At 35.5% G+C, this 27453-nt stretch overlaps 3 protein-coding genes across 5 annotated transcripts in view; 2 read left to right on the top strand and 1 right to left on the bottom strand.

Moving 5' to 3' along the window:
- LOC148313815 (guanine nucleotide exchange factor DBS-like) overlaps positions 1-2737 on the top strand; it is a 143258-nt gene extending 140521 nt beyond the window's left edge. For all 3 annotated transcript variants that reach the window (XM_088256820.1, XM_088256827.1, XM_088256835.1), the window contains exon 20: positions 55-2737. In XM_088256820.1, coding sequence (XP_088112946.1) covers positions 55-146 — 92 coding nt within the window. In that variant the 3' untranslated portion in view covers positions 147-2737. The remainder of the gene's footprint in view (positions 1-54) is intronic.
- Positions 2738-5415: 2678 nt separating this feature from the next.
- On the bottom strand, positions 5416-11018 carry Ak2 (Adenylate kinase 2). Its single transcript, XM_088256808.1, has 3 exons — positions 10751-11018; positions 7232-7468; positions 5416-5965 (listed from the first exon to the last, which is right to left on the bottom strand). Exons 1-3 carry the CDS (start codon positions 10847-10849, stop codon positions 5576-5578), a joined length of 726 nt encoding a protein of 241 aa, XP_088112934.1. The 5' UTR covers positions 10850-11018; the 3' UTR covers positions 5416-5575.
- A 1885-nt stretch (positions 11019-12903) lies between these two features.
- Nup188 (nuclear pore complex protein Nup188) lies at positions 12904-27453 on the top strand. Its single transcript, XM_088256796.1, has 15 exons — positions 12904-13115; positions 13191-13395; positions 13944-14545; positions 15020-15140; positions 15975-16088; positions 17138-17437; positions 18169-18683; positions 19275-19455; positions 20565-20838; positions 21864-22156; positions 22869-23150; positions 23890-25338; positions 25532-25683; positions 25810-26026; positions 26512-27453. The coding sequence occupies exons 1-15, from the start codon at positions 13093-13095 to the stop codon at positions 27391-27393; spliced, it is 5610 nt and encodes a 1869-aa protein (XP_088112922.1). The 5' UTR covers positions 12904-13092; the 3' UTR covers positions 27394-27453.

Raw genomic sequence — 27453 nt, 5'->3', positions numbered from 1 at the left:
AGCTGGGAAATATAAGCATGATTTGTTGAGTCTATGTAATTATTGTTGGAACAGGAGGTGCGGGAGAAGGCTGGGCGCCGGCCGCGTACCTGGATCACCGCAAGACGTCGCGCTCTTCCAGCAGATCTCAAGAACGGCTCGACTGAAGCCGAGAGTCCCGTGCATTTAATTATCCTCAAACTAGATACCCAAATATACTTTCCATCGCTTGTAATATTAATTTATCTTAAGAAATCGCTAATTATTATTGTTGTGAATTTTTATGTACTAAATCATGAGATACATACAATATTACTGCCTTTAGTACCTTATTTGTAAATAATCTTATTGCGCTTTTAGCAACGTATAGTTTGATTGCCAGTTTCCTAGTAATTTATTAAAGTTTGCTTAATGTCGCAGACAATTTGTAATTATTGTGCTTTTCTTAAACTGTATTTTAATGTGTAGTATTTCAAACGTGATATTTTGTTTTTAGAATATTATTAATAGAATATCTATATTATGTAGTTTAATTATGTAATATTGTGAAACATTATAATTCGTAATGTAATATGATATACCGAGCAACAATATTCAGTAGGAAATTGTAACAACAGAATCGTTGCACATTTTTTTTTATATTTATACCTACTCATCCTACAATATCACTTTTGAAAATTTTATACCAAACTTTAAAATATTGCCTTTATGTATCAATTTATGTAAAACTGTATGTAAAATTTTACTGTAAAAAAAGTTATACAAACACACATATAAGTATGAAATCTCTGAAATCCTTCACTATAATCATTGTATGTATATTGTTAAAATTATCTACATATTTGTAAACAATGAAATTCGTAAATTAGGCATTAGGCTTTTTTAAACATCATATTGAAAACTTTATTACCGTTTTATAAATATCTGACATTTTATGTTTAATCATGGTAACTGCAATATTAATCATATTGACCCTTGGCAAAATATCATTTACACTATTTAAGTAAAGATCATTTGGAGCGATCCTTAGGGCGCTTGTGCACTACACAGAATTTTAGCGTCAGCGTTTTAAAACAATGATTGGCTTTGATTGATTTGTGCTTTTGTCCATCTTTCTTTGGATCGATGCATAAACACGTTGCGCGTAAATTCGATCAGCTAAACTGTCGTAATCGCTTTTATTTTGCCGGGAAGTCGGGATTAAATGAGTACTCTGGGTTGATTTCATTAGTACTTACATACATATTACAGTACGCTAAAATTCTAAACATTTATTCACAAAAAATCAGTGTGATGATTGCTTTGCATCTTTCATGGTCAGTCCCCAGCCATCTTCAACTCAGCATACCAGCTATGGCCCATTTAAAAAAAAAAAGGTCCTTGTAGTTTAAGCAGTCATTCGCTTTTGTGCCTTCGCATATGCGCTCCGCCATCGTAAGAAGCAGGTCTGGGTGTCCTATATTATATTGCCTATTAATTTGGCTCGCTGCTGTGTTACTTGTTTGGTTAAGCATCTATCTAGACCAGAGGTCTCAAACTCAAAAGGCACCAAGGGCCGCATAAGGTATTTTGGGTACGCCGGCGGGCCACATCAAATAACTCAAAAATCTCATTTTCATTTTTATCTAACTTTGAGTGAATAATTTACTATCAAAAGAGTCACATGAGGTACAGTAGATCCAACTTAATGATTTTGTAAAAGAATATCATATGTTCCCATATGAAGAAATGATTTCAATGAAGAATTAAAATAAATGAAAAATATAACCGCGGGCCGCAAAAAATACTCCGGGGGCCACGAATTTGACATGCCTGATCTAGACTATTCTTCTGCAAAGTGTGTGCTGCGGCACACTGGTGTACCGTGGTGATTAGTTGGTGTGCCGCGGAAAAGTCTAGTTTTGTGAAAATAACACAATTGCTCCAAATTTTGATTGCCTGTGCTCAGTTAAGTAGGCTCAGATTTCGCATTAAACATATGTTACCATAATATGGTAAATTTGCACCTCTGAAATTTCTTAATTTGGTAGGTGTACCTTGAATATAAAAAGTTTGCGGAACACTAATCTAGACTCCCCACCCTCCTTAATACCTCGTTGTTCCCTACATGTTCTGACCGATGAATCCCCAACATGCGCCTGTGGCACCACATCTCAAACGCCTCCAGTCGCCCCACTTTTCACTTCTATATGTACAACAGTAAAATAAAATACCTTCTTTTTACATTAAAATAATACATTATTTTTCTGCAAAACTTAAACAAAAAAGTGCAAAGCTTAAAGTAAATGTTGTACTAGACATGACTTGTCATAGCTTTAGTATGATTGATTCCACTTGACAATGCTAGAGTCAATATAAATGATAAAAAAACTTAATATACTTTTGATTAATTGATGTACTGGCCCCCCAGTATAAAAGTCTTAGTATGTGAATATACATTTGTGTGTATAGAAATGTTACGTTAGATTATGTACTGATAGAATTATTGTTTGTATAATACACATTGTATGTTTGTGAATATTTTGCAGAATAGTCCTGTACATAATAAGCTTAATGAAGAAAGTACAAATGATTGTTTTGTTTGTATAAACACTTTGGGAGTTGAGGGTGCGCTTGTTACGAGCTGTTATATATTATTTCTGTATTGTTACGTGGTCCACTATTTATTGTTCAGTTAGCAGTGTCGCTAGGTTGTATTATTCAAAGTTTTATCATGTTTATATTTATATAGATCATGAAAACAAAATAAAAAATTAACAAAATATTTTCGTTTTATTATTATTGCATAATACATATAATCCTGTATTGTGAAACAATAGCCAACATGTGGACAACATATCGCTCACTCCTTTTATTTTAACGATACCTACACCAATTCGATGCAGTGCCCTATAATACCATATCGCTCACTCCTTTCAAGAACGTCATAAATCAAAAAACTAAATTTTTCAGGAGAACGTTTTTAAAGTATAAAAATATAACACAATGTATTAAAAATAAATATCAAGCTACTTATTGAACTTTTTACTGTGCAAATCTTTTTAGGTAAAACCTGAAGGTTTTTTCTCCATTTGAAAAATATTTTGTATTTTTAAAAAATAATTAAACAATACCTTTTTTCAAAATTCAAAAACAACATTTTCTGCCTTGTAGCGGGTAAATATTAAGTTAAAAATATACCTCTTTTGCTTGGATATAGTACATTTTCTGGGCATTCTGAAAATATGCACAACTGAAAATTGACGATTTTTGATTTATGACGTTCCTGAAAGGAGTGAGCGATATAACATATGACCCCACATCTGGAGCGTAGTGATTATTTCCAGATCATGTCAGGATCAGGACTACCAACGCCTCCTATTGATTATACCACACAATCAAAAAATTAATTAATCTTAACACACACCAGTGTGTTAAGATAATTTTCCGTACGTAGACGGGAAAGGTATTTCTACTCATTCAGTCGATAGATGCTGAAGGACGGGAAGGGTATTTTTACCTTCTGCGCCGGCCTCATTTCAAAGTCAGAAAAAAGGAATAACATATTTGATGTTTTCATATGAATATTACGTACCAAATTTTTTTTTTTAAAGGTCTATACTATACTATATGTGCATAATTATATAATCCCGTCACCAGCGGTCAGCAGAACTTGTCCGAAGTGTGTTAAGCCACAGATAATATGAAGATATACTTTAGAAACTGTGTAGTGTATAACACTACATTCTACATAAAGGTATGGGTACATACAGTTGCCATATTAACATATTATTTTTTGACATCTCATCAAAGATGAAGAAGAATATGGAAGCCTGGGCATTTACGGGGCTTACGACCGTCATAGGCTGGTTTAAGTGATCACTTTACACACGTGTAACATTCACCAATTCTACCCATTATTGACAACCACACTACTCAAATTCTTGGAAGTTCTATATATATTAACCAATTTAGAAACCTTGTTCATGAATCACTAAAACTTCACTAGAGACATCTATTGGTGAGATGTAAAGAAGCTTTTTACTAAGCAGAAACTCTTATATTAGTATGTGAGATCCGAATCCCGGATTATAATCACACACATGAGAAACGCCAGAAAATACCATTTTCATTTTTATTATTAAGCTTATAATTTGACCAGATAATTTATTTACAACATTTTGAGTGTGTCCAAATACTTGTTCACAAAATCTGGATTATCTCCAATTACAGGAGTTATTTTCATATTATTTTTTGACATCTCATCAAAGATGAAGAAGAATATGGAAGCCTGGGCATTTACGGGGCTTACGACCGTCATAGGCATTATAATCCAGGATTCGGATCTCACATACTAATATAAGAGTTTCTGCTTAGTAAAAAGCTTCTTTACATCTCACCAATAGATGTCTCTAGTGAAGTTTTAGTGATTCATGAACAAGGTTTCTAAATTGGTTAATATATATAGAACTTCCAAGAATTTGAGTAGTGTGGTTGTCAATAATGGGTAGAATTGGTGAATGTTACACGTGTGTAAAGTGATCACTTAAACCAGCCTATGACGGTGTAAGCCCCGTAAATGCCCAGGCTTCCATATTCTTCTTCATCTTTGATGAGATGTCAAAAAATAATATGAAAATAACTCCTGTAATTGGAGATAATCCAGATTTTGTGAACAAGTATTTGGACACACTCAAAATGTTGTAAATAAATTATCTGGTCAAATTATAAGCTTAATAATAAAAATGAAAATGGTATTTTCTGGCGTTTCTCATGTGTGTGATTATAATCCGGGATTCGGATCTCACATACTAATATAAGAGTTTCTGCTTAGTAAAAAGCTTCTTTACATCTCACCAATAGATGTCTCTAGTGAAGTTTTAGTGATTCATGAACAAGGTTTCTAAATTGGTTAATATATATAGAACTTCCAAGAATTTGAGTAGTGTGGTTGTCAATAATGGGTAGAATTGGCGAATGTTACACGTGTGTAAAGTGATCACTTAAACCAGCCTATGACGGTCGTAAGCCCCGTAAATGCCCAGGCTTCCATATTCTTCTTCATCTTTGATGAGATGTCAAAAAATAATATGAAAATAACTCCTGTAATTGGAGATAATCCAGATTTTGTGAACAAGTATTTGGACACACTCAAAATGTTGCCATATTAACACATTATCAGTTGGTTTTTTCATCAACTCTAATTAGTATAGTAATCATAAGAAACCACAAACCCAATTACGATCTGTGCAATGTTTTTTGGCATCTCGCACTCTATCAAAAATCAGCAAATAGAACGCTTCCAAGCGTTTCCCGCTCTCTACCAACAACATGTAAAAGACGGTTTTAAGCGTTTCCCGCAAACAATATGTTGACACATTGTATATTAAAATCCATCTTTAATTGGATTTCCCTTGTCTGCCTGCGCATATCATACATAAATGTAATGAAACACAATTTCTGATATGACATAGCATTGTTGTATTTACAGTATCTCATAAAATATAGAAGTATCAGTAACACAAATTATGATTTTTTTAAATCTTCCAAAAAATATTGTAACAAAGATATTATTGCCATGAAACATATATGTACAGAATGTGGTCGGGTGGATTGTTCACCACTTGCCGCCCATGCGCGCCGCGCTGTGCCTCATGAAGATGCTGTCTATTCTTTTGAAGACGTCGTCCGCCGATCTGGAGGCGTCCACTCGGTAGTGCAGCCCCTTGACGGCGTAGTAGTCCACGAGCGGGCGGGTCTGGGTGTGGTACGCCTCCAGGCGCTTCTTCAGGGCCTCCGCATTGTCGTCGGAGCGCCGGACCAGCGGCTCTCCGGTGATATCGTCGGTCATGGACTTGATGGGCGGATGGAACTCTTCGTGGTAGCTCCGCCCACTCGAGGGGTGAGTTAGCCGTCCCGTTATGCGTCGCACCAGGAGGGAATCGTTAATCCCAAACTCGACTACCGCATCCAGAGACGTTTTGCGCTTCTCTAACAACTGGTCCAACTAAAAATTTAAAACAAACTACTTTTAATACAACAAACTACAACATGTTTACCATCACGACATCTACTCGGCTGTCCAAACTTAAAACACGTTAAGGGACATAAGGGGATAAGTAGAGTCTACGTAGTCCAAAAATGCAAAAAAAATGTACTACAAAAAAAAGTCCCTTACTCTGTTTTGAGTTTGGATAGCCGTACTACTATACAGTAATAAATGTGAATAATTTATTTACAGTTTCTATACTTTATAAAAAAAAAATGGTTTGACCATTTTATCAACGATAATCATTTTTTTCATAAAAATAAAATGGTGAACTGCACATTAACCTGTCCGGGAGTGAGTTTCTGGGGACATATCTGTATCTGGTGAGCGAGTTTTTTTTCAATTTTTATAATTTTTTATCATGGTAATATAAGCGACAATTTTTTAAGATAAAAAAAAAATTGACTAGTAAACATGTTATATTAAAATTATTGAAGTTTTATTTCATGGGTTTTCTTTGACAGCATCATTTCGATGACATCACACAAACTTTGTTTTAAGTAAAATGTCATGGGTAAAACAGAAAGATAATCCGAAGCTTGGTTTTAGTTTGTAAATACAACCACAGATGGCAGTACAAGTGCCATTTTAGAAATAAATGTCACCAGGCTTTAGTTTTAAACCTGGCTGTTCATGTATGCCACACATACACACTCCTTTGAGAAGTTTTTTTTAGACAACCATGCATGACCACACTCCCAGACAGGTTCACAAAGCATTCTCACATGAAGATACTTTTGGGAACACCTATCTAGCAGCAGTTAAGTGCACAATCAGTCTAAACGGAGTAAAAATTATAATAAGTATATTCTTCTTCTTCATTCTTCAAACCCTTATCCGCACCCGATGGTGCATAGGGCACTGCACCATATAAACACAGTTTTATCTTGATCGTTAAGACATGAAGGAAAAGCCATCAGCCCTCCACTTCAAGTGCCAGTCCAAGGTAATATTGAATAAATATTGGAGTAAAAAAAAACACTTATATTTATTTGACCCCCCCTGGGAATCAAACCCGGGACCTCCAGAACGGTAGCCGAGCGTACTGACCATAACACTACGGAGGCGGAAAACTTAGTTAAGATATTTCTGTATTCAAGCGATGAAGCTCATTTCAAAGTAATCATTTTGATATGAGGTGTTTAAAATGATACTCAATGAAAGATTCTTACAAAAAAAGGTGACATGAAAGTATGTAATTATAGAATAAATAAGCGATTGTACCTTCTCGGCTTGCGGGACAGTGCGAGGGAAGCCATCCAACAGAAAACCATTTTTACATTCTGGCTTATCCAGGCTGTCATCGATTAGTTTGACCACCTGGTCATCATTGACCAGTTTCCCTTCATCCATCACCTTCTTGAGGCTCTTTCCGAGCTCCGATCCCGACGCTATTTCGGATCGCAGCATGTCTCCGGTGGACAGGTGACACACGCAAAACTTCTGCTTCAAGAGAGGTGCCTGAAAAAAATGGGACCATTATACATGGATATCTTCTATACCTCACCAGCAGTGGCGTGCAAAGATAATTAATAAGGGTAGGCAGTAGAGGTAGGTAGTAAGGTAATCTGGTACTACTTAGTAAGGTAAGGTAGGTACTGGTTGCATTTTTATATGTCACGCGGGTAAGTTAGGATAGGCAATGCTTTTCTGCCTAGATGGAAGGCACGCCCCTGCTCATCAAGCACAGGGCAACCTTGTACATAAAAAAATACACTCAACTTGTCGGCTAGTGACTTTTTATATTTATCTGAGATGGATCATATATCTATGACTTTTTCTATCTATGAAAATTTGAGTAGTGTGGTTAGTCAATCATGGGTAGACTGGTGATTGTAACACGTGGGTAAAGTGATCACTTAGCCAGCGTTTGACAAGTTGTAAGCTCTGTAAATGCCCAGACTTCCCTATTCTTATTCATCTAGGTTGAGATGTCAAAAAAATTAAATATTTTTAAAATTGTCTAAAAAAATGTTCACAAATACTGTGTTTGCTCTACTAAAAAGTTATTTGAATCAATATTTTAGTTGCTGACTAAACATATGCGCATGTGAGGAGAATGGAACCATCCAGACTCCCCCACACCGCACTGTACGGCCAACCCCATGGTAGACGACTCCCGGGCAGACCACCAAAGAGATGGGCCGATAGCTGGGAATCGACGTCGCAGGTGGCTAATCCATCTTAAAAACAGGCCGCAAGGCCTATAATAATAAGAAGAAGAAGACTCATACATGAAGAAGTCTATTGAGATAAGAATATGGAAGTCTCTGCATTTACACTGTTTATGACTTGCCTTCACAATACAACATTCAGAAATTTGAGTAATGTAGTTGTGAATCACGTGTAGACTGGTAAATGTTATATAGCGTTTAAAGTGATCACTTGAATCAACCAATAATAGGCCATGTTAATGCACAGACTTTTAAATGACCATCTCAATAGACTTCTGCATATGTATATGTTGACATATCAATAAAAACCTTCACATTCAATACTAACTTGTCAATAGGTAACATAATACTTAGTTTATTATTTAAAAAAAAAAAGATTTTATTACCAGATAATAAAAATAATAATTTACAAAGTGCCATTTCCATAAAATACTACCTTCATAGGGCGCTTCACTGTGAATTTGAAATTGAATTGGGGAAAACGAGAAATGATTTAGCAAACAAATGTTTTTTTTTCTAAAGATCTTACTCTCACTGTTTCTAACTACTGTTTCTAACTACTGTTAGTGGAATAGCATTCCACGCCATCGGTATTGTAAAGGCACTCTTGCCAAATTTAGTGCGCTGGTTGCGAGCCGGTAAGATCACTTTACCCATAGAAGTTGTTGTAGCTGATCAAAGTGTGAGACGTCCATCCATCAATCAATTTTTATTATATAATCATAACAAAATTGTATTACAATTTTGATTATAAAATCAATATTACAGACAATTTAAAAAAAAACTTGGAAAAACTATGCAAACAATTCCAGATATTTTTTTAAATAAAATTAAGAGCCCTTGAACTAAACGAGCGGAGGCATCATTCTTATCTATACTTTTTTGGGACTAAATTAGTTTAAACAAGGTTTATCTATACTTGGCAAGAAGGATGAAAGTAGACTGAATGCAATCGAAATGTGCGGCTATGTGTCGAAACTTTGTATGATAGATGTTCGAATAGTGATATGTATAAGGAATGAATGCAAGGCATTATCGGTAAAATTAAGCAAGGTGTGTTGAGATGGTTCGGGCGTGTGAATCGAATGAGTGAAGAAAGAATAGTAAAACAAGAGAAATTCTTATCAATAAGATAATAATATTTTTACATGTTTTACAACTTTATGATAATAATCATATGCTAATTGAGATTAATGTTTTGGTTTATGATACTTTATTTTAGGATATGGTTTTTGAATACATTAAACTAATATAAAATATGATAATATCTTTATTATAATTATATTTTTATTTGAAGGTAATAATTATATTACAAAATTTTAATATTAAGGCTTGGAAGACACTTTATTGTGTTCTTCTTATATAATATAAGACATTTAGTTTAAAAAATATCAGTTGTTTCTTGATAACCAGTTAACAATATTTATCTGTGTAAGAGATATAATTTATAACACTTGAACAATTTATAACATACCTAAATTTGAGAAAAATTCTGCATTTTTTAAAAATTAACTTTATAAAACTTTACTAAGTTTTTGTTTGTTAGACCACATCTTGAAATATGGTTAAGTTTCTTAGGTTGTTAGAGAGAATCGAAACCTCAATCTATTAACTTTAAAATACATTTTTTTTCTAATATTATTTTTAAGCTGGTGCAATATAGTGAAAGTAGAAGAGAACATTCAACTTTTTGGCAACCTAAAAAGAGGTCATTGCTCATAAAGCTCAAATACTTGTAGCACCATTATCACATTGATTTAAATGGAAAATTAGGTGGGACTAGGGAACTCTAAGCGGCAAAATCTACTAATTAAAATAAATATATGAAAAAATGCTAAATGCATTTTTAACAAACCTAATAACACAGGAAAAAAAACATATGAACTAGAAAAAATGTACCACTACCATCGGAGTGATGCATCTTAATTGAAATTTAGAATTTGTGCAATTTTTATTTAAAAAAACCCATGTCTCATGATATACTTCTACAAATATTTCAAATTGAGACCTTGAGTGATATCGAACCTAGGAACTCACACAAATTCACTTACTAAAGAACCACAACCAGACTCAAATAACAACAAAAAATAATTGGAAATAAATTAATGATAATATTTTGCTACAATAATAATACAAATAAAAATTCATCATTAAGGAGGAAAAAATATTGAAAATGATTTGGCATCAAATAAAAGTTGTTCTGCAGGTGCCCGTATTTATTTTTATTCATTATTTTAAGTTTGCATACTCAAACATATTTTTTCTTCTTCAAATATGGGGAAAGTTCACAGTTCAGGCAATGGAAACTAGGACTTTCAACTTAAAGATAAAAAGATGATCAATCATAGATAAGACCCGCGAGTAAAAAAAAGATAAATGAAAAATAAAACAAATATTTAATTTTTGTACAAAAAATAACTTCACGCACAATATATACAAAAATTTATTGCATTTTAAAATTAATATCGTTGTAAATTAAAACATCTGGTAGAATAGTATACTGAAATAAGGTGTACGCATGTATAGTAATGTTAGCTAATATTATGCGGGTTCAAATAAAAGTAATTACCTGAGTTCCTTTACCAGATCCCGGTGGACCTAGTAAAATGGCATTGATACCATAGGCCCCCTTGACATTCGGTTCTTTTAAAGAAGTTGCTGGCGGCATTTCTATATAATCAATTCAAGTTATCCTAAATTCGGTGAAAAAGACGGATTCTCCTATTTCCTGGTGAGTTCAAGGTTAAACATTAACTCTTTCCACTTTCGTTCCAAAACCAAAGATTACAGGATTAGAAGAACGCGCGCCGGCACGCTTACGTCGTCAATTTAAAAACATAGACAAAAACTTACTATCCCAAAAGATAACTTTTTTTAAACCGGAACCATAGACAATATGTAAATTTAAAAAGGCGTTTCGAAAAAGTTGTTTTTTAATACCTCATGGAAGGTTGTTTTGGGCAGATAATCAATCCCAAACCATGCCAACTTCAAGTAATTACTGTTTCTTACGTTTTTATTTGGAAAACTATGTCATTTTTATTCCAAGTCATTGGTTTTTTTTTTTTTTTTTGGAATCTGAGCCCACCATCCACCCGCAGCAGTTATAGAGTCCTGAGGGACTCTCTGTCAGCTGCACATAGAGGAAAATCTTCAAAATATTTCTGAAGAAATAAATATTGCTCTATTCAATGAGGGGGGAGGAGGATGTACGGACAGAGGCCGACACTTCGTCCCCACCCCTCGGGATCCCCTCATTACCTCTTTTAATTTTAATAAAATATGAACAATAAGAGCACAACAAAAAAAAATAAAATAACAATGTTTCCAAAAATAAAAATAAAAAAAACAGAATACAATTTAAGACGAACACAAACAATGACTTAAAGACTAAAGTAATAGAGAACTAGTAACTAATATTTAAAAACAAGAAAAACACCGTTATATACATTAAGAGAAGCAAAAAAAAACATTAATAAAGAAGGACTTCCTGGGTTAACAAAGGCAGAGGATCCAAATACCACCCCCGTAAGGGGAGGACAAAACACAAAAGAACGTGTGCGTTCCGCTCGGAAGGAAGCACAGTCCTGGCCGTATCAGCATCCCACAGGAACAGCAGCCTGTCCCACCAAATCAATCTCACCTAGGCGTCCGCGCATCTGAGGAGTTCCCAACGAGATACCCAAGTCCGGACAAACCGACGGAAGAGTGCAAAATTCGTACTGTTGGCCATCAGATCCACATTCCACGCTGGTCGCATGACCCCTGTCAGACCATTCAGCATCTCATCTCTGGCGTCATCCAATAGCACACAATGCCACAGGATGTGTTCGGCCGATTGATGTTCATCGCCGCAAGCACAGCCCGAAACAGAGGAAAGTCCAAGCTTATAAAGCTTGTCTCTAAACTCCCCGTGACCAGAGACCATTTGTGCAGTATGATGATCAAAAACCAAAAACTCGCTACACATCCTGTGTCTGTAAGGGGAGGACAAAACACAAAAGAACGTGTGCGTTCCGCTCGGAAGGAAGCACAGTCCTGGCCGTATCAGCATCCCACAGGAACAGCAGCCTGTCCCACCAAATCAATCTCACCTAGGCGTCCGCGCATCTGAGGAGTTCCCAACGAGATACCCAAGTCCGGACAAACCGACGGAAGAGTGCAAAATTCGTACTGTTGGCCATCAGATCCATATTCCACGCTGGTCGCATGACCAAGTCGCATGCAAGTCGCATGCAAGTCATTGGTTGTTTGAAAATTTATTTCCACCCAAACTAACTAACTAACTAACCATCACGCCGCTTCCCCACAGGGGTAGGCAGAGAGAATCGAACGCCACACCACTCTGTCTTTGCAAACATTCTCATTGCCTCTTCTACATTCATGCATCTCCTCATACATACCCGACGATTATTACGACTCCTGACCTGAAGTTTAAGTTGACTCCTGAAATTGAAGGACAACGTAATGGAAATCATCGTCAAATTAAATTCATTCACAACATGCTTAACTGCCAACCAATAATAATAAAAATAAACAATTGCGATAGGATTTGAATTACGTTTATGTTATTTTAAAATTGAATAATTAGAAATATTGAAGAATAAAACAACGCAAACACATTTTATAAGCTGCGTCTCTCATTTCAAATGTTGAAATAATTGAGTAGGGACATAATTCTTATTTATTTATTTCTAGTGGCAACTATATCGAACTGCTGTCAAAATTTACCGGTGAATTGGACCATAGATGACAAAATGAACTTATAAAAATAAGCTATTGTTTCATCGGTTTCGTTTTTGTTGAGGTTATGACTTTTGTTTGTAATTTATTAACAATTTTATAAGGTATATAGTTTTCTTATCACTTTCAGTGTCAGAAAGTATTTTATGTGTAACAAAATAACTTAACATGGCGAAGTCCCCTGAACTTTGGTGAGTTTAGCGTGTATTAAATGAGATTTTTTGTTTAAAAAAATTCCTTGTTTTTCAAGATTGATATTTTTCCAGTTATTGGAGGGAGTTGTGGAGGCTAACCTCAGGTTATACTCCGAGTGATTTGGTAAAAAAGAAATTAAGCGGCATTCAAAATCAATTAGAACTGGGACTGTGTTACTACAAGCCATCTTCTTCAGAAACATATTCAAAGTTTGCTTCGAGTCACAAGATCTTTGAAAAACTTTTGCCGTTTATCGAGAAACTTCAACAGTTCATGGTAATATCATAGTTTGAAAGTACTTAATTATAATATTTTACCTATTCTGCTAAGACAGTGGTCACTAATCTCTCAAATTTAGTTTTTTCTTAGATGTTTAAAACTATCTAGATATGTAAAATTAGTCCATTTACTCTGAATGTTTTCTCAACCATACCACTGGTGAATCTCATACAATTCTAACTAACTGACCATCGTGCCCCTTGCCCCAAAAAAATACACCTGACAACATTCAAGTTTTTGAAATACTTGATCATACCAAGTTTTCTTCAGTCTTCCTCTGCTTCTACTGCCAACTACATTCACCTCATAAACTTTTTTTACTATTCTTATTATCTTTATTCACTAATTTGATTTACATACCCGAAACATATCAGCAAACCTTTTTTAATTTTATCTCTAATGCTCTACTCAGCCTTGCATTCTTTCCTTACCATTCGAACATACATTTGCCTGAGAGATCGCATTTTAACTGCATTCAGTCTACTTTCACCCCTTTTCATTATTCTCATGCAATTCTTGTAAATGTTATTGTGTTATATTTGTAGGGCTTGGAGAGTTTTCAAACATGGGACATATTTCGCCACTATCTCTCCAACCAATATCACGGAAATGCAGAAACTGCTCTTCAAAACTTTTCCTTTATAGATATAAGGATCAACCAGCTCCTCGTTGAAGTGTGGAATTTTTACAACTCGGAGCGTATGTTTATGCTCAAGCAGCTGAAACTGATGCTGGAGTTTAAAGACAACAAACACATTTACGAAAAAGAATTTAATTCTATTATTAAAACCATAGGCTCGGAGAAATTGAAACATTCTCTGATCAAACAATTCGAATACTTGGTAAAAGAAACTCCGCCGACTAAAATCCAAAATGGCGACATGGTTTGTCTTTCTGTCCAAAAAACCTGGATGGAGAGGAACCTTCGAGAACAAGTGGAAGTTTTGCTACTTATATTATTGGTTGTTGAAGAAAAAGATCTCACCATTCAGGAATTCAAAAACCTGTTCGCTCTTTTTAAAATACATAATTTTGGAAGGCAACCGACATATTTGAAATATCTGGATGATGCTCACAATGTCTCCATTTTGAAAATCGTTTATTGTGAAGTGGCCTTGTTTTATAAAATTGTGAACGACTCAAAAAGGTACATTGTTACTTTTACATATAATATATCGCCCACTCTTTTCAAGAACGTCATAAATAAAAAAACTTGATTTTTCAGGAGAACGTTTTTAAAGTTTAAAAATATAATACAATGTATTAAAAATAAATATCAAGCAACTTATTAAACTTTTTACTGTGCCACAGATCTTTTTAGGTAAAACCTGAAGGTTTTTTCTCCATTTGAAAAATATTTAGAATATTTAAAAAAATAATTAAACAATACCTTTTCTTCAAAATGCCAAAAAAACAACACTTTCTACCCTGTAGCGGGTAAATATAAGGTTAAAAATATGCCGCTTTTGCTGGGATGAAGTACATTTTCTGGGCATTCCTATAACATGCAAAACTGAAAATTGACAATTTTTTATTTATGACGTTCTTGAAAGGAGTGAGCGATATGTCCTTTATTATTTTGGTTTTGATTATTATTTATTTTTATTAACTTTATTTTCAGTCTAAATGTTGGATCTATAATCAAGAACATAAAGGAAGACATTGAGAGTGAATTGATTCGCTTACAGCATAATGAAGAGCACGGAGCATTTCTACTTGTCTGGATGTTACTATTGTTACAGGTGTGTTCAAATATCAATCAATGATAGAATTACTCATTTTCAAAAATATACTATTAAATATAAATTAAATATTAAATATTAAATAAACTTGAATGAGGCCATTTTTTTAATCATCACTGTTTTAAAGTGGTCTTTTATAAAAATATTTGATTTTTATATTTAAATCATTATATTATTCCTCTGATAATTAATTATTCAGTAAATCTACTAAAAATAAATACGTATGTGATGTATAAAAAATTCAAAGATATCCAAAATATAAAATGGTTTAATTATTTTCTGTAAATTTCTTAAAACAAAACAATATTTACTTAAATGTTGTTTGCAATCATTTTCCCCGTGGTATATATTTGTGTCCGCCTCCATAGTGTGGTGGTTAGCGCGCCAGGCTACCATGCTGGAGGTCCGGGGTTCGATTCCCAAGAGGGTTAAAATAAATATTACCGATTTTTCAGTCTAATATTTATTTAATATGACCCTGGACTGGTACCTGAAATGGAAAGCTGATCACCTTTCCTTTGTGTATTTAACGATCAAGATGACACTGCTTCTATACTATGCAGTGCCTTATGCACCATTGGGTGGGGATAAGGGTTAGAAGAAGAAGAATATACGTCGGGTTGTGGTCCCGTGGTTAGTGTTGCGGACTCTTAAGTTAGAGTTTCTCGCTTCGAACCCAGTCTATCACAATTTGATAACTATTTTTAATAATGAGCCGCTTAGCCTCACAGAAATAGTATGAAATTGAAATATTTGTGTAAATAATAAAAACACAATATTTCTCTTTTTTATTTAAAAATATATATAAATATAAATTTTTGTATATTTTTCTAGGATCCCCAAGGTGAAGAATTGTTCCTGACACGTTACCAACATTTTGGAACTAAAGCCCTACAACTTCAGGTGTTCCATTTTCTGTACAACATGATTACACATCCCATGTTTTCTGTAAGTTATCATTCTAAATCCTTGTCATATAAATGGAATTATTATCAAACATAATATCAGGGGAAGAAAGCACTAAGAAATAGATGGCTTCACTTCATTTACCCCCTGCGTGGGCCAGTTTGGGTTTGTTCTTGGTGTAAAATCTCCATAAAATTATTATTCTCTCATTTATCACAATGATATTTAACAAAACTGACTTAGTGCAGTTGAAATACGATCTCTCAGACGAATTTACAGCAAAACGACGTATGATGATGTTCAAATGTCAATACATATAAGTAAATAATGCAAAGCTGAGATAAGCATTATTGATAAAATTAAGAAAGGTGTTTAGATGGTGTTGGTATGTAAATTGAATGAGTGTAGAAAAAAACAGTAAAACAAATTTATGAGGCAAATGTGGTTGGTAATGGAAGCAGAGGAAAACCAAGAAAAACTTAGCATGATCAAGTATGGTGATGTCAGAATGATCGGCTGGTATGTATGAGGAGGTGCATGATTACGGAAGAGGCGAAGAATGTTTGCAAAGACAGAGTAGTGTGGCATTCTATGTGGCTTAATGGTTAGTTAGTTATATATAATATTATACAACAATCTTTCATAGCCAGCTCTACTTCACGACACGACAATCACTAAATGAGCATGCAGGCAATGCTATACACCACCAACATAAGACCATTCACGCACTTACACCTACACAAAATACTAATCACACGCATTATTACTCTGTCCGAAGAGCAACACACTTAGGATATCTATAGGTACCTTTACTACAGGGTGAGTGTAAAATTGAAGCAATAGGGATATTCAGTAATGGGCAGAATTGTGAACGGGCAGTATGCAGTGTATAAAGTGAACACAAGCCAAACTCCATATCTTTTAACATAATAAAATTTGTCCATTTTTTTTTTAGCATAAATACATTATTTTCATATTGATTAAATTAACAATATAGGGTCAAAATTGTGATAATTTTTGGCTAGTAATTTGATACTCCACAGCTGATATATCAAATGTTAATATTTTTTGTTATTGAATCCCTTTTTTAGGATGACAGCAAATGCGCAATGATTGTCCGCAAAAGCATCTACAATATACTCCAGATGATGTGCAACAAATTTGACGGAGACGGCTCGGTGGCGCTCCACTCTCACGTCATCGAGCTGTGTTCCGAGTTGGTCAGTTCTCCATCGCTGGCCAATGGATTCTGGGCATGCATCAACAATACAGAATCTCTGGGTGTCATCTCCCTATGGAATTCAGCCCTGGAATTCTTCCCTTACGACTTTAAAACCCTCTCAGTTTTCATTGTGGGATTATCCAAGGCGGGGGCTGCGAGTTTTCAGAATGTGAGTATTTGAGCGGCAAAAAAGATTGATCGGAGTAATTTTTACAAACATTTGGTTATATAATATTCATGATTGACTCTTGAAAGACCAATGTAGAATTTTTTTTAAAGTTAATACTTATTAATTATCTTTCAAATTATGTTAAACTTAAATATAAGACCACTTTTTGAATTTATCAATGTAAACATGACTAGTTTCGATAACTACGGATGTATAATGGTAAAAGTTTCATATTCCCTTCTCAAAAAATATCCAAAGAGATTATCCAGTATTTGTGTATAATTTGGACATGAAAAATAGTAAATATAATATATTTTCTTCTTTGATTCTACTCAAACACTGGAGATTTAATCTTCTGAGGGCCAAATATATATATCAAGATATATTACTTGTTTCTACAGAGATGAAGCATCTTTTTATACAAACATAATATATTAAAATCAGGGCCTTCATAATATGTATGTGAAAAAAAGAGGTCTTGATCCGTTTAGAAAGCTATTTACTTCAGAGTTCTCAACAGATGGCAGTTCCAGCTGAGTTTCCAATGCGATTGTTACAATACTGCATAAATACTTTCGAAAATTGAGGCAGTAAGAATGTTCAATAATGGACAGAATGGTAAAAGTTACAATGTATAAAGTGAACACTTAAGCCAGCCAATACTAGGTTGTAAGGCCGATACTCAAACTCGTTTCTTGTGTAAAAATTGATCTGATCATTTTGTGTTTTAGCTTCTCACAGAACTGGACGCTCTACCGGTGTATACTGAATTATATGTACCTGGAATGGTCAGAATAGCCAATGTGATGAACAGTGACGATACTGTCAAATTAGTCGAAAACTATTATATACATAAAGACAAAAGTTTATGCGTGAAAGGTGGATCGGTTGCTGCTATAATGGATAGAAGAAATGTCACCCTCATACACTTTAGGAGGCCGGTCTCCTATTGGAGAATACTACAGCACGAAGTTCAGGACTTGCTTGACGAAAGCGTGGCGGGGAACACCGACATCCTCCACAAGATGGAGCGAGTCCTCTGGGGAATTCAGGCGCTCATCAGTATTTTGAAGGGATTACCGGCAGGAGAGGAACTACCAGATTCCCTCATCGGTCCATGCGAGGCGGTGTTCCAAGTCCTCGTAAAGTTTGCTCACTCCAAAGGCCCGCTTCTTCCCCTCATAGCTGCGTGCCTCGATGTCAGCACGGCCCTGATACCGAGCTTCACACAACGCATTTATATCAGGTGATATTATTTTTACCTTATTATTTATGGGAGATACGTTTTTCTGAATTAGAGCTCTTAGTAAACTGTAGTTAGTATATCTACCTCAGTATCCTTCAAGAGTACACATTGCTTACTAAAGCATGTAGTGACCTCGCAATTGTTATTCTCCTGTTACTCTTATCCTTTGAAACATAACAGTATATGTCCCTCATCAAACACAAGAGCTTGCCTATTTTGTTGCAGAGGTACAGCTGACACTGTACTACTAACGTAGATTGTATAACATATACAATGAACTCCCTATACACAGTGGATTTGTTACACGCGATACCGTGTACAGAAAGGGTACTAGTGCACTGCAATCTGCAGTCTCGCAATTCCCGCCACTCTTTGTTCCAGCCCGCTTCCGCATACCTCTCTGCACATAGAATGTACATACTAAGTAGTAAGTACATGCGAGGGATGTAGGAAATTACAAATTGCTGTTATGCATTGTTAAATTAATGTTGTTTTTTTTAAGCCGTGTGAAAGGGAGTTCAATTTAATTAACCATGTAAAATAAATATTGAATGAATAAATAGTAAAAATTAATATTTTTCATATTTCCAGACTGTTAAATATACGACTTTTACCATCTATAGAAACAGGAAACTTAACTCACGAACAATATGCAAATGGAGTGTCTTTTCAAACATCAACTTTGGGATTATATCTGGTAAATTTGGAACAACCCCTCGGAGAGTATGCCGTGCTAAACTCTTACCTTGATATGTTGTTCGCTTTTTATGATGTAAGTTTAAAAAAAATATTATTTCCCTTTATTATTTCGCATATAAAGGAATCCAGGAATCCTTTACAAAAGAATCAGTTCTACAATATGAAATTATTGGACGGAATGGTAACAGTGAACCACTCTTGAATAGTGTTAATACTGCACTAAAATCAGCTATGAAAATAATACAAGTAGTGATAGACACTTCCAAAGAGGAAATATTCAACAAATTACTCACGACAATCAAATAAATGTACACTGATTTTTTTTTACATATGCACACAAAAATTACTCACACATATTACAGGAAAACCCTTGCAGGTAAATGACACACAAATTACAAATAAAACACTATAATAAAACATTAATTGAACCACTAGATCAAAAATGCAGAAACATGCAGATACACATGAAACAAATCCAGCATATACCACATTTAGTAAAAAAAAAAATTAGTTACAATCAATATAGCTCTATAATGTATTTCTATTATCCACAAAGCCATTAAGTAACAACTATTCACAAAACAGTGATAAGTAACTGGATCATTATACAAAGTATTAGTCAGCCTATATTCAGCCATGCATTCATAATTACATATCTCATGATAGACATGTAAGTAAAAAATAATTTGCTAAACAAATGTTGTAAAATATGGCCTCGGCATGGGAAAAGGCAGTGAGGACACATTATTGTAAATTCACAATTGTAAATATGTGCATGATAAAAATATATATGCAAATTTTCTGTGCAGAAAATTATTCGAAAAATATATGAAGAAAGGAATAATCAGCGGGTATGTATGAGCAGATGCATGAATGTGGAAGAGACGAAGATTGTTTCCGAAGACAGAGGGATGTGGCGTTTTATTCTCTCTGCCTTTACAAAGTGGCGTGATGGTTAGCTAGTTAGATATTGCAATGTGTCGTGTTGTGGTTCCGTGGTTAATGTTGCGGACTCTTGAGTCAGAGTTTCTGGGTTAGAACCCACTCTACCACAATTTCATACCTATTTCTAGTAATCAGCTGCTTAGGCTCACAGAATAGTACAAAATTGAAGTATTTCTGTAAATAATAAAAACACAAATATTTCTCTTTTAGAAAAATGCAATTAATTTGAATTTTCAGTGCAACTATGACCGCGACATTGCAATGGGAGTGCTTCTGCCAGGTCTTGTCTTCATATTGAGAGAAGTGTTCCCGCACATGTCGGGATGGTACTACAAGACACCCGGAGCCAAACATTCCCTGACCTTGAAGTGCGTCTCCTACTTGCTCAAAGTATCTCAACTTTCTCCCGAATTGACGACCCGACCGGCTGACCTTTTACTCAACAAGACCTGCTTGTACAGCTTACTCAACCTTGACAATGGAATGGCATTACTCAAATTGATATCTTTGGGTAATTATATTTTTTTTAAACTACTTATAATTAAGCAGACTACATGAAAACATTTATATATCAATTAACCTCTATACCAACCTCAACTTGCTTCTATTTTCCATTCAGTAGTAATCATAAGAGTTGTATAATGTCATCGTAATGACATTGTCAAAGAAAACCCTTGAAATAAGACATTGATCATTTTCATATAAATCACGTTTACTTATGTAAATATATATTTTTCTTTATCTAAGAAAATATGTTGCTTTTAGTATTGACTATGATATAAAATTACAGAAAGTTAAAATAAGTTTAAAAAAACCCAGATACAGTTTTGTCTGCAGAAACTCACTCACGGACAGGTTTAATAAATCGCTCACTCCTTTCAAGAACGTCATAAATAAAAAATCATCAATTTTCAGTTGTGCATGTTACTATATCCCAGCAAAAGAGGCATATTTTTAACTTAATATTTACCTGCTACAGGGCAGAAAGTGTTGTTTTTGCATTTTGAAGAAAAGGTATTACTTAATTATTATTTTTAATTATACTAAATATTTTTCGAATGGAGAAAAAACCTTCTGGTTTTACCTAAAAAGATCTGTTGCACAATAAAAAGTTCAACAAGTGGCTTGATATTTATTTTTAATAAATTGTATTATATTTTTAAACATTAAAAACATTCTCCTGAAAAATCAAGTTTTTTGATGTTCTTGAAAGGAGTTCTTGAAAGGAGTGAGCGAAGTGTCAAAGTGAAAAAGATTTTTTATTTATTTAGATCTCCTAGGAATATAACCCAGGACCTCCAGCACAGTAGCCAAACGTATTAACAACTACGCTACACGGCTGTCCAAATTTAAAACACAGTAAAGGACAATTTGTTGTAGTACGTTTTTTTTTCATTTTTGTACTAAGTAGAATCTACTTAGTCCAAAAATGCAAAAAAAAACCTACTACAAAAAATGTCCCTTACTGTGTTTTGAGTTTGGACAGCCGTACAGAGATGAACACTATAATTAAAATTTTGATTAAATTTTTTTTAGGTGAAAATAACATCCAAGCTGTAATGGAAAATGAAACAAACTGGACCCGTGGTCCCGGAATTGAATACATCAAAATGGTTCAGATAGCGATGGCAGTCCTGATGCAAGTTCTCAGGCTGAAGAGCTTGGTGAGGGAGAAGAGTGTCCTGGGTCCGCTCGAGCACCTGATCTACACGCAACCGAGGCAGAAGGACGCCCTGAAGATAGTTCCTCTTGTGGCTGGCTACATCAACCACGTGTTCAATCAGCAGCTGCCAAACACAGCTTGCCGGTTATTAAGGCGGTTTGCTTTGGTAAATATATTTATTACTTTTTTTTACATCTTAACATAGATGAAGAAGAATATGGAAGTGTAGGGATTTATAGGGCTTATGATCTGTCATGAGTGTTTTTGCCTAAAATTTACACTCATGAATTACATGAAATTATAGTAACTTTAAACATGAAGAGTAAATCCACTCACGAGTAGGCATAGGCTATGAAACTTATAAAGTTGAAGACTGAATAGGGACATGATAAACGGTGTTGCATAAGCCGTAGCTAAATTTCAGAGCTACTTGGACGTTGGGTAATTAAAAAAAGGCTGGTTTTGTGATCATATTATGTATACACATGCAATATTCACAAAAAAATAACTGCTAAATGGAGAAAACCCAGATTTGTGAACAAGTATTTGGAAACTTACAAAAATTATTAGACTCTTACGAAAATGTTAGTATGTATATCACCACTCTGGTTTTCGTCTACTCTCAACATAGATGAAGAAGAATATAGAAGTTTGGGTATTTACAGGGCATACGACTTGTATAAACTGGTTAAGTGATCGCTTAACACACATGCAACATTCACCACTCTACCCATGATTGCCAACCACACTACTAAAAATTTTGGAATAATAATAATAATAATTCATATTTTATCCGTAGAAACTAACTCCCGGACGGGTTAATGGTTTTTTTTTCAATTCATGTCATTTATTTTACTTGTGTTACTTTCGTGTTTCAGGAATTTCAGATGTCTCTTTTGGTCTGCCTGGACATGTCTCCTCACCAGATTCGCACCATGTTCCTGGAGCGTCTGCGCGACGAGTCGGAGTCCGTCGGCCTGAAGACGGTGATCCTGGAGTTTGTGGCGGCGTGTGTGGAGAAGCAGCCCGGCCTCACGGAGGCCTTCTTCAAGGTCTCCCATCCGCAGGACGAGTGCCGCTTGTTTCAGAGCGAGAAGACCAGTGATGCCACAGACGGAATACTCACATATATGGCGGAATATTTGGCCGCCGTTAAAAATGTACGTATCATGTTATGTGATAAACAATGACGTAATGTACGGATCGATTTTTTTGTACATATATAAAAGTAAATTCAATAATTTTTTTAAAATAATGTTCCGGGTCATATTTGCATCACAGGCATATAAAAATATAGTGTTTTTTCTATAAAGTCAACTAGAATATACTTGAAATTTATGAGGCGAAAGTAGTCGGTAATAAAAGCAGAGAAAGACCAAGGAAAACTTTCCATGATCAAGTATTTCAAATACTTGAAAGTGTCAGGTTAGGAGTCGGAATAATCGGGGGGTATGTATGAGGAGATGCATGTATGAGAAAAAGGCGAAGATTGTTTGCAGATAGATTGGTGTGGCATTCTATTCTCTCTGCCTACCTCTGCGGTTAAGCGGTTAATACTTCATAACAATAGCAAAGTTGTAGGCATCAAATACACATGGAAGTTAACATTTGAGTGTGCAATATAGATAACATTAATTTCTATTTGATGGAGACCAAATATTAATTAATATTTTTGTCTGTAGCTTTAACTTCTTGACAGTGCAGATTGACAGCCGGTTTTAAAATGTCATGTTAAGAATAAAAATCCCCAAGTAATGTTAAACTTGTCTACACTATGTACTATGTTAACTTCCATATGGAATCGATGCCCTGGTACCAAAATAAAATATGAAGGTAGTCCTTGAAAGTCGTAAGTGATAGTACATATTCTTATATATTTTTTCTTACCTTGTATTTCAGAACACAAATAGCCTGTACAGTCCTCTACTGAGCCGCATAATGGGATTGTTCCATGCGCTCTGGAAAAACAATATGCAAGTCTTGGTCAAAGATTTAAGAGAAAATGAAGACTTTTGGGAATACATGTGCAGTCCTCTGTTCCAAGACATCCTCCCGGATGTGAAGGCTTACTCGCAAATCTTTAACATGATGACCATAGAGCTTTACCTGTTCGAAGGCAAGGTGGACAAAAGTCTCAGAGCCGCATTAGAAAAACTATTCTCCAGAGATGGCAAAGTGCTTAAAACATGGGTGGAATATATTTTTTCTTTCGAAGGAAGAAAAAACACTTTAAATCCTATCGACGAAGTACCGGGATGGTTGAGTCTGCTCACCTCTTGGAAGGACTTTATAACAATCGCCATCAAATATTTGCCCTTCCCCATTTGCCACAGTAACAAATCCATCATGGTCGGCTACTGCCTGGACACCCTGAATAAAGAAATGGAAAACATGAGCGAAGGTAGAACCGTAGTCATTTTGTCCGAAATGTACTCGATATTTTTCTCCAACTGGAAAGAAGACTGCTTCGACGAAAGAAAAAAATATTTTGCGCAGATCGCAGCACTATTGACTCACACCGCAACAGCTTTTGACAGTCTGCACTTACGAGCCAAAAGTGCTATTCTCGCCATTTGCACTCTGTCTCTCAATATGCTCGCTTATGATAGCAGAGCGGAGAACAAACTATCCGATAATATCATACACGCAGTTTGCTCAATAAGTTGTTCACAACTCGATAAGATTTATAGCGGCGAAACGATAATGGAAAATAATATCAAGTCTGATAAATCTGTCGCGAAGAATTGTAGCGAGGATCAACTGGACCCTCTAGTATTAGGGTTGAAGCTGTTGGAACAATGCATCAGCGTGTTTAAAGACAGCTCCGTCGATTGGAGCAATCGGTTCACGTCAACGAGATTAATAAACAAGCTTATTTTCTTTGTATCTTCTTCCGTGCGGAAGAAATCGATGCTCCGACAAACTTTAGCAGCGTTCAACTGCCTGACCGCTTTCGCCCGGAGCAGCCTATCGCAGGATATTATGCATTCCGACATCAGTCAGCATTTGTGGCTGCAGCTTCTGCCACCCAAGGAGCTATCCCAGACATCCAATTCTAAGAATTCGGAAAATCAGTGGCAAGTCAATGAATGGCTGCAAGTATACAAATGTGGCATTGATCTAGTGACCGCTATGTTGGAAAGACACGGGAATTTCTTCTCTACGGATGCTATTTTATTTGTTGGTGTTCAGGAAGACTATCTTAATGAATCTATTTTGTTAATAAGACAGAGCTTAGATATGGACGCGCTGAATTTAACAAATTCCGCATTATATTTTATTTCCGAATTGGTGAAGTACGAAAGCAAGTGGAGGCAGGAACACTTTCAATCTATGGTTGCACTTATGGTTAGTTTATTTTTATATCCTTTCCCGTTCTTCATTGAAAAATACTCACCAAATTTTTATTTTATCATACACATAATTACATTTTAAATTTACAATAGTGTGTCCTACCAAATATTTTTTAATTAAAATAAAAAAAACCTAACTAGTCACGATTCATGTTTTTAATTAAGTTACTTCCATCTTTGTTTTTCAGAGAAGTATAAGTGTTTGCTTTCATTACTGCATAACAATGGTTTTAAGGCCGAAAGGAATCCACTTCTCTATCGAAAGTCCAACATCTCTTCTTACGCAGGAAGAGACTGACAATGCCGGACCCTCACCCAAAGTAACAACGACTCTAAACAAGTAAGTTACATATCAAATTAGTAACACTGCAGTCACGTTAGAAAAGCACTTTTCACCTGTGCCAACTATTATACTATGTACTATAAATTTTTGTACTACATTATATGTACTACTATAATTTTGTAGGTTGTTGGAGCTGATGTATTTATCGGCAGTCTGTCTGAAGGCATTCAGTCCCGAACTTCTAACTTTGTTAGCTGATCCGAGTCCGGCTTTGTCGAAATGGCAACCGCTGATGGAACTTCAGTTCTCTGCCCCCAAACTCTCCGATGACCCATTCCCGCAGCTGACTTTTGGCACTGTCATGTCGGCTGTCTGTTTTCTGACACGATCACTGAATTATGTAAGTACTTCATGATTTTCAAGTGTGAAACCTGGTGACCATATTAGATTGTTGCTTTCACTACCTGTGAAATTTTACACACTTCGATACATACCTGCTACCTTTAAAAATATATTATTAAATTTATTCGATTTTTATGGCCGTTTATATTGTGATTGCATTAATTTTAAAAAAATCATGATGAGGTGATGATGGCCTCTGTAATGGCGGCTGAAACATCGGCAAGTACGACTTTCAACATACCACAGCATAACAACCTGAAAATCGCAATCAGCACATAATATCATATTTTTTTCATACTTTGATTACTTCTATGTATAATATTAACTTAATAAAAATGTGTACCCCTCTACATACAAAACTAAAAGTAATGATAAGAATGTAAGCTCATGTGTAAGTTGAAATGACTGATAGTCGGTTCTAGGATTATAAAAAACTTTAATTTTGAAGTATTTTGCTTGACATTGGTGTTAATTTACTTCCAGAATTATCACGCTGACGAAATTCCTCTCAATAGTATAAGAAAACAGTCTGGAAGAAGATCCTCGCGGCGGCGTATATCCGGTGGGCTAGGGGCGGACGAGAGCATGCGCCGTAGAACATTACGCAGCGACAGCGTCACCAGTCTCTCCTCCACAACGAGCACTGTCACTATAGGACCCAGTTGGCTCGCCGCACTCGACAAGAAACTTGTTCTCATGTCATTGGAAACCATACTCACTCTTCTAGCCTCCCAGGCACTCCTGGCGGTGAAAGATGTATCCGTATCCAGCAGAGACAAGCAGTTTATAAGGAGAGAATTATGCACGGAACTCCCGATATTTCACGATTTTGTGAGAAAGAAGGTTTTGGATCTCGCACATCCTAAAAATTATCTGGCGCGTAAAAAATTTGGCACTTACCCTCTTCTGAAAAATGACGAGGAAACCAAGGATTTAACGTGGGCTCAGGAAAGTAACATCCGCGATGATTCTATGGATACTTCTAACCTGACACCGCCTCCACCTTCGCGACTGTCGCACGACTCTATGCGCGTCTCGGTAGTGAGAAAACTGCATTTGGATAGGACGCGGACTAAACGATTTGCGGGTCTAGATCAATATTCTCCTATTCGGCAGACGAATGAAGAGGCCGAGTCCGGGAGACCGAGCGCTCTGTCGTCCACGCCGAGCGGAGCGGGCACGTCCCGCGCTCCCAAGCACGTCACGTGGGACGACATAACAGCTTCAGCCCACGAGGAAGAAGAAGAACTACTGGATCCTGTGGATCCCGATTACTCTCCACTGTCTGAAGTCCAAATCATCGAAGAAGACTATTTTCATTTCTTGTCTAATGTGTTTTTATACTTTTGTCAAACAGATATTTGATTCTGCTTTGTGCTATATTCCATTGTTTTTATAATTATATTGAATAAAGAATTTGTCAGA

The sequence above is a fragment of the Brachycentrus maculatus genome, unplaced genomic scaffold (genome assembly GCF_059751285.1).
Source record: "Brachycentrus maculatus isolate JH-2025_06_01 unplaced genomic scaffold, ASM5975128v1 h1tg000005l, whole genome shotgun sequence".
In the NCBI taxonomy this organism is placed as follows: Eukaryota; Metazoa; Arthropoda; class Insecta; order Trichoptera; family Brachycentridae; genus Brachycentrus; species Brachycentrus maculatus.
The sequence above is the reverse complement of the archived record's forward strand: the minus strand, read 5'-3'. Positions and strand labels throughout refer to the sequence as shown.

What these genes read in the sequence shown, in the direction of transcription:
- Ak2 (XM_088256808.1), bottom strand. Translation starts at nt 10,849, where the DNA reads ATGCCGCCAGCAACTTCTTTAAAAGAACCGAATGTCAAGGGGGCCTAT. An exon ending in GATCTGGTAAAGGAACTCAG is followed by an intron (nt 7,469 to 10,750) that starts GTAATTACTTTT and finishes CATTTTTTTCAG; the next exon opens with GCACCTCTCTTGAAGCAGAA. An exon ending in CTGTCCCGCAAGCCGAGAAG is followed by an intron (nt 5,966 to 7,231) that starts GTACAATCGCTT and finishes TTAAATTTTTAG; the next exon opens with TTGGACCAGTTGTTAGAGAA.
- Nup188 (XM_088256796.1), top strand. Translation starts at nt 13,093, where the DNA reads ATGGCGAAGTCCCCTGAACTTTG. An exon ending in ACTCAAATTGATATCTTTGG is followed by an intron (nt 20,839 to 21,863) that starts GTAATTATATTT and finishes AATTTTTTTTAG; the next exon opens with GTGAAAATAACATCCAAGCT. An exon ending in AATCTATGGTTGCACTTATG is followed by an intron (nt 25,339 to 25,531) that starts GTTAGTTTATTT and finishes TTTGTTTTTCAG; the next exon opens with AGAAGTATAAGTGTTTGCTT.